The sequence below is a fragment of the Papaver somniferum genome, chromosome 7 (genome assembly GCF_003573695.1).
Source record: "Papaver somniferum cultivar HN1 chromosome 7, ASM357369v1, whole genome shotgun sequence".
In the NCBI taxonomy this organism is placed as follows: Eukaryota; Viridiplantae; Streptophyta; class Magnoliopsida; order Ranunculales; family Papaveraceae; genus Papaver; species Papaver somniferum.
The window spans coordinates 15356843-15362842 of record NC_039364.1 but is presented as its reverse complement, the minus strand read 5'-3'; the positions used below and the strand labels follow the sequence as shown (position 1 = coordinate 15362842).

At 36.1% G+C, this 6000-nt stretch overlaps 1 protein-coding gene across 1 annotated transcript; it reads left to right on the top strand.

Moving 5' to 3' along the window:
- Nucleotides 1-2487: 2487 nt before the first annotated feature.
- On the top strand, nt 2488-5297 carry LOC113294192. Its single transcript, XM_026542603.1, has 3 exons — nt 2488-2807; nt 3639-4028; nt 4844-5297. Exons 1-3 carry the CDS (start codon nt 2488-2490, stop codon nt 5295-5297), a joined length of 1164 nt encoding a protein of 387 aa, XP_026398388.1.
- Nucleotides 5298-6000: the final 703 nt, after the last annotated feature.

Genomic DNA, 6000 nt, shown 5'->3' with positions numbered 1-6000 from the left:
ACGTATCAAGTTTGTATCAGAGCAAGGTTCGTTCTTTTAGAAAAGATTTTTGTGGTTTATGGTTTTCACTAGGTCTCTCTACGTAAAACTTGGTGAGGTGCTCGAGAATCTAGAAGACGTTAGGAGAACAAGGGAATCAAAGATGGGAAAGTTAGTTGATGATCCTAAGCATAGCGAACCACAAACTATGCAAGAAAAGGTGGATGAGCTACAAACAGACACGCGGTCGATTCAAGTTACCCATAAGGAATCGAATAAAGGTATTCATTCTCATACACCTAAGCGGAAGGCGAAGAAAAAGACTATGTCTCCGTCTGGTGTTTTTGAAGAAGGAGAAGAAGAACCTCTCAAAGAAGATTGCATCATGGAACGAAGAGTGACTAAGACAAGACGAAGAGATATGAAAGATTTTCAAATTAGACGTCAAGGTCCAGTTTCCAGCAAAGAGAGATGGTTCAGCAGGTTGAAAGGAACCCTCGAGTTCATTAACCTCCAATCTAACTTTCACGGGAGTTCAAGTTCTTAAGTGGGGGCGCATGATATATGTATATCTTCCTCTCTCCGGGAACTAGTGATCCTCAAGAAGGATTGAGGATAGAATTGTAATTTAAGGAAGGCAGTATTCCTAGATAAGGAATACTCCTAGACAAAGTAATATTCCTAGATAAGGAAATATACCTAGAAAGGGAATATTTCCTAGACAAGGTTATATTTATAGAAAAGAAAATATATACTTAGAAAAGGAATTATTCCTAGATTAGGAATATTTCTAGAAAAGGTAATATTCCTAGATATATAAATATACCTAGAAAAGGTATTAATCTTAGATAAGGAAATAGATTCCTATAAGGTTTGGGAAACCGCTAAATCTATAAATAGAGATGTTTAGCTCATAGCTAAGACAATCTAGAGTGTGTGGTTTTACACCTAGAAAAGGAGGCTTAACACGCACACCTAAAGATAAGTTTGTGAGGCAATTTATTATTGTAAAAGCAAGCTTAGCAAACAGTTTAGGGTTAACTAATGTTTAGAGAGATTGTGAGCGTAACAAAGAGAGAATTGTAAATCGTTTTCTTGTTCATAATATAGAGAAGATAATAGCTTTCCAAGGTAAAGAGATCAAAACGTATCAAGTTTGTATCAGAGAAAGGTTCGTTCTTTTAGAAAAGATTCTTGTGGTTTATGGTTTTCACTAGGTCTCTCTATGTAAAACTGGGTGAGGTGCTCGAGAAGCTAGAAGACATTAGGAGAACAAGGGAATCAAAGATGGGAAAGTTAGTTGATGATCCTAAGCATAGCGAACCACAAACTATGCAAGAAAAGGTGGATGAGCTACAAACAGACACGCAGTCGATTCAAGTTACCCATAAGGAATCGAATAAAGGTATTCATTCTCATACACCTAAGCGGAAGGCGAAGAAAAAGACTATGTCTCCGTCTGGTGTTTTTGAAGAAGGAGAAGAAGAACCTCTCAAAGAAGATTGCATCATGGAACGAAGAGTGACTAAGACAAGACGAAGAGATACGAAAGCTTTTCAAATTAGACGTCAAGGTCCAGTTTCCAGTAAATAGAGATGGTTCAGCAGGTTGAAAGGAACCCTCGAGTTCCTTAACCTCCAATCTAACTTTCACGGGAGTTCAAGTTCTTGAGTGGGGGCGCATGATATATGTGTATCTTCCTCTCTCCGGGAATTAGTGATCCTCAAGAAGGATTGAGGATATAATTGTAATTTAAGGAAGGAATACTGATTTTTAGGCAGTATTCCTAGATAAGGAATACTCCTAGACAAGGTAATATTCCTAGATAAGGAAATATACCTAGAAAGGGAATATTTCCTAGACAAGGTTATATTTATAGATAAGAAAATATATACTTAGAAAAGGAATTATTCCTAGATTAGGAATATTCCTAGACAAGGTAATATTCCTAGATATATAAATATACCTAGAAAAGGTATTAATCTTAGATAAGGAAATAGATTCCTATAAGGTTTGGGAAACCGCTAAATCTATAAATAGAGATGTTTAGCTCATAGCTAAGACAATCTAGAGTGTGTGGTTTTACCCCTAGAAAAGGAGGTTTAACACGCACACCTAAAGATAAGTTTGTGAGGCAATTTATTATTGTAAAAGCAAGCTTAGCAAACAGTTTAGGGTTAACTACTGTTTAGAGAGATTGTGAGCGTAACCAAGAGAGAATTGTAAATCGTTTTCTTGTTCATAATCTTGAGAAGATATTTTTATTCACATTACTTTCTTGTGTCTCTGTTTTCTAAGTCTTTTCGTCTATTATTATTCTGAATTCCGCCTCTATAATAATAGCTTTCCAAGGTAAAAAGATCAAAACGCATCAAGTTGGTATCAGAGCAAGGTTCGTTCTTTTAGAAAAGATTCTTGTGGTTTATGGTTTTCACTAGGTCTCTCTACGTAAAACTTGGTGAGGTGCTCGAGAAGCTAGAAGACGTTAGGAGAACAAGGGAATCAAAGATGGGAAAGTTAGTTGATGATCCTAAGCATAGCGAACCACAAACTATGCAAGAAAAGGTGGATGAGCTACAAACAGACACGCAGTCGATTCAAGTTACCCATAAGGAATCGAATAATGGTATTCATTCTCATACACCTAAGCGGAAGGCAAAGAAAAAGACTATGTCTCCGTCTGGTGTTTTTGAAGAAGGAGAAGAAGATCCTCTCAAAGAAGATTGCATCATGGAACGAAGAGTGACTAAGACAAGACGAAGAGATACGAAAGCTTTTCAAATTAGACGTCAAGGTCCAGTTTCCAGCAAAGAGAGATGGTTCAGCAGGTTGAAAGGAACCCTCGAGTTCCTTAACCTCCAATCTAACTTTCACGGGAGTTCAAGTTCTTGAGTGGGGGCGCATGATATATGTGTATCTTACTTTCTCCGGGAACTAGTGATCCTCAAGAAGGATTGAGGATATAATTGTAATTTAAGGAAGGAATACTGATTTTTAGGCAGTATTCCTAGATAAGGAATACTCCTAGACAAGGTAATATTCCTAGATAAGGAAATATACCTAGAAAGGGAATATTTCCTAGACAAGGTTATATTTCTAGATAAGAAAATATATACTTAGAAAAGGAATTATTCCTAGATTAGGAATATTCCTAGACAAGGTAATATTCCTAGATATATAAATATACCTAGAAAAGGTATTAATCTTAGATAAGGAAATAGATTCCTATAAGGTTTGGGAAACCGCTAAATCTATAAATAGAGATGTTTAGCTCATAGCTAAGACAATCTAGAGTGTGTGGTTTTACCCCTAGAAAAGGAGGTTTAACACGCACACCTAAAGATAAGTTTGTGAGGCAATTTATTATTGTAAAAGCAAGCTTAGCAAACAGTTTAGGGTTAACTACTGTTTAGAGAGATTGTGAGCGTAACCAAGAGAGAATTGTAAATCGTTTTCTTGTTCATAATCTAGAGAAGATATTTTTATTCACATTACTTTCTTGTGTCTCTGTTTTCTAAGTCTTTTCGTCTATTATTATTCTGAATTCCGCCTCTATAATAATAGCTTTCCAAGGTAAAGAGATCAAAACGCATCAAGTTGGTATCAGAGCAAGGTTCGTTCTTTTAGAAAAGATTCTTGTGGTTTATGGTTTTCACTAGGTCTCTCTACATAAAACTTGGTGAGGTGCTCGATAAGCTAGAAGACGTTAGGAGAACAAGGGAATCAAAGATGGGAAAGTTAGTTGATGATCCTAAGCATAGCGAACCACAAACTATGCAAGAAAAGGTGGATGAGCTACAAACAGACACGCGGTCGATTCAAGTTACCCATAAGGAATCGAATAAAGGTATTCATTCTCATACACCTAAGCGGAAGGCGAAGAAAAAGACTATGTCTCCGTCTGGTGTTTTTGAAGAAGGAGAAGAAGAACCTCTCAAAGAAGATTGCATCATGGAACGAAGAGTGACTAAGACAAGACGAAGAGATATGAAAGATTTTCAAATTAGACGTCAAGGTCCAGTTTCCAGCAAAGAGAGATGGTTCAGCAGGTTGAAAGGAACCCTCGAGTTCATTAACCTCCAATCTAACTTTCACGGGAGTTCAAGTTCTTAAGTGGGGGCGCATGATATATGTATATCTTCCTCTCTCCGGGAACTAGTGATCCTCAAGAAGGATTGAGGATAGAATTGTAATTTAAGGAAGGCAGTATTCCTAGATAAGGAATACTCCTAGACAAAGTAATATTCCTAGATAAGGAAATATACCTAGAAAGGGAATATTTCCTAGACAAGGTTATATTTATAGAAAAGAAAATATATACTTAGAAAAGGAATTATTCCTAGATTAGGAATATTTCTAGAAAAGGTAATATTCCTAGATATATAAATATACCTAGAAAAGGTATTAATCTTAGATAAGGAAATAGATTCCTATAAGGTTTGGGAAACCGCTAAATCTATAAATAGAGATGTTTAGCTCATAGCTAAGACAATCTAGAGTGTGTGGTTTTACCCCTAGAAAAGGAGGTTTAACACGCACACCTAAAGATAAGTTTGTGAGGCAATTTATTATTGTAAAAGCAAGCTTAGCAAACAGTTTAGGGTTAACTACTGTTTAGAGAGATTGTGAGCGTAACCAAGAGAGAATTGTAAATCGTTTTCTTGTTCATAATCTAGAGAAGATATTTTTATTCACATTACTTTCTTGTGTCTCTGTTTTCTAAGTCTTTTCGTCTATTATTATTCTGAATTCCGCCTCTATAATAATAGCTTTCCAAGGTAAAGAGATCAAAACGTATCAAGTTTGTATCAGAGCAAGGTTCGTTCTTTTAGAAAAGATTTTTGTGGTTTATGGTTTTCACTAGGTCTCTCTACGTAAAACTTGGTGAGGTGCTCGAGAATCTAGAAGACGTTAGGAGAACAAGGGAATCAAAGATGGGAAAGTTAGTTGATGATCCTAAGCATAGCGAACCACAAACTATGCAAGAAAAGGTGGATGAGCTACAAACAGACACGCGGTCGATTCAAGTTACCCATAAGGAATCGAATAAAGGTATTCATTCTCATACACCTAAGCGGAAGGCGAAGAAAAAGACTATGTCTCCGTCTGGTGTTTTTGAAGAAGGAGAAGAAGAACCTCTCAAAGAAGATTGCATCATGGAACGAAGAGTGACTAAGACAAGACGAAGAGATATGAAAGATTTTCAAATTAGACGTCAAGGTCCAGTTTCCAGCAAAGAGAGATGGTTCAGCAGGTTGAAAGGAACCCTCGAGTTCATTAACCTCCAATCTAACTTTCACGGGAGTTCAAGTTCTTAAGTGGGGGCGCATGATATATGTATATCTTCCTCTCTCCGGGAACTAGTGATCCTCAAGAAGGATTGAGGATAGAATTGTAATTTAAGGAAGGCAGTATTCCTAGATAAGGAATACTCCTAGACAAAGTAATATTCCTAGATAAGGAAATATACCTAGAAAGGGAATATTTCCTAGACAAGGTTATATTTATAGAAAAGAAAATATATACTTAGAAAAGGAATTATTCCTAGATTAGGAATATTTCTAGAAAAGGTAATATTCCTAGATATATAAATATACCTAGAAAAGGTATTAATCTTAGATAAGGAAATAGATTCCTATAAGGTTTGGGAAACCGCTAAATCTATAAATAGAGATGTTTAGCTCATAGCTAAGACAATCTAGAGTGTGTGGTTTTACCCCTAGAAAAGGAGGTTTAACACGCACACCTAAAGATAAGTTTGTGAGGCAATTTATTATTGTAAAAGCAAGCTTAGCAAACAGTTTAGGGTTAACTACTGTTTAGAGAGATTGTGAGCGTAACCAAGAGAGAATTGTAAATCGTTTTCTTGTTCATAATCTAGAGAAGATATTTTTATTCACATTACTTTCTTGTGTCTCTGTTTTCTAAGTCTTTTCGTCTATTATTATTCTGAATTCCGCCTCTATAATAATAGCTTTCCAAGGTAAAGAGATCAAAACGCATCAAGTTGGTATCAGAGCA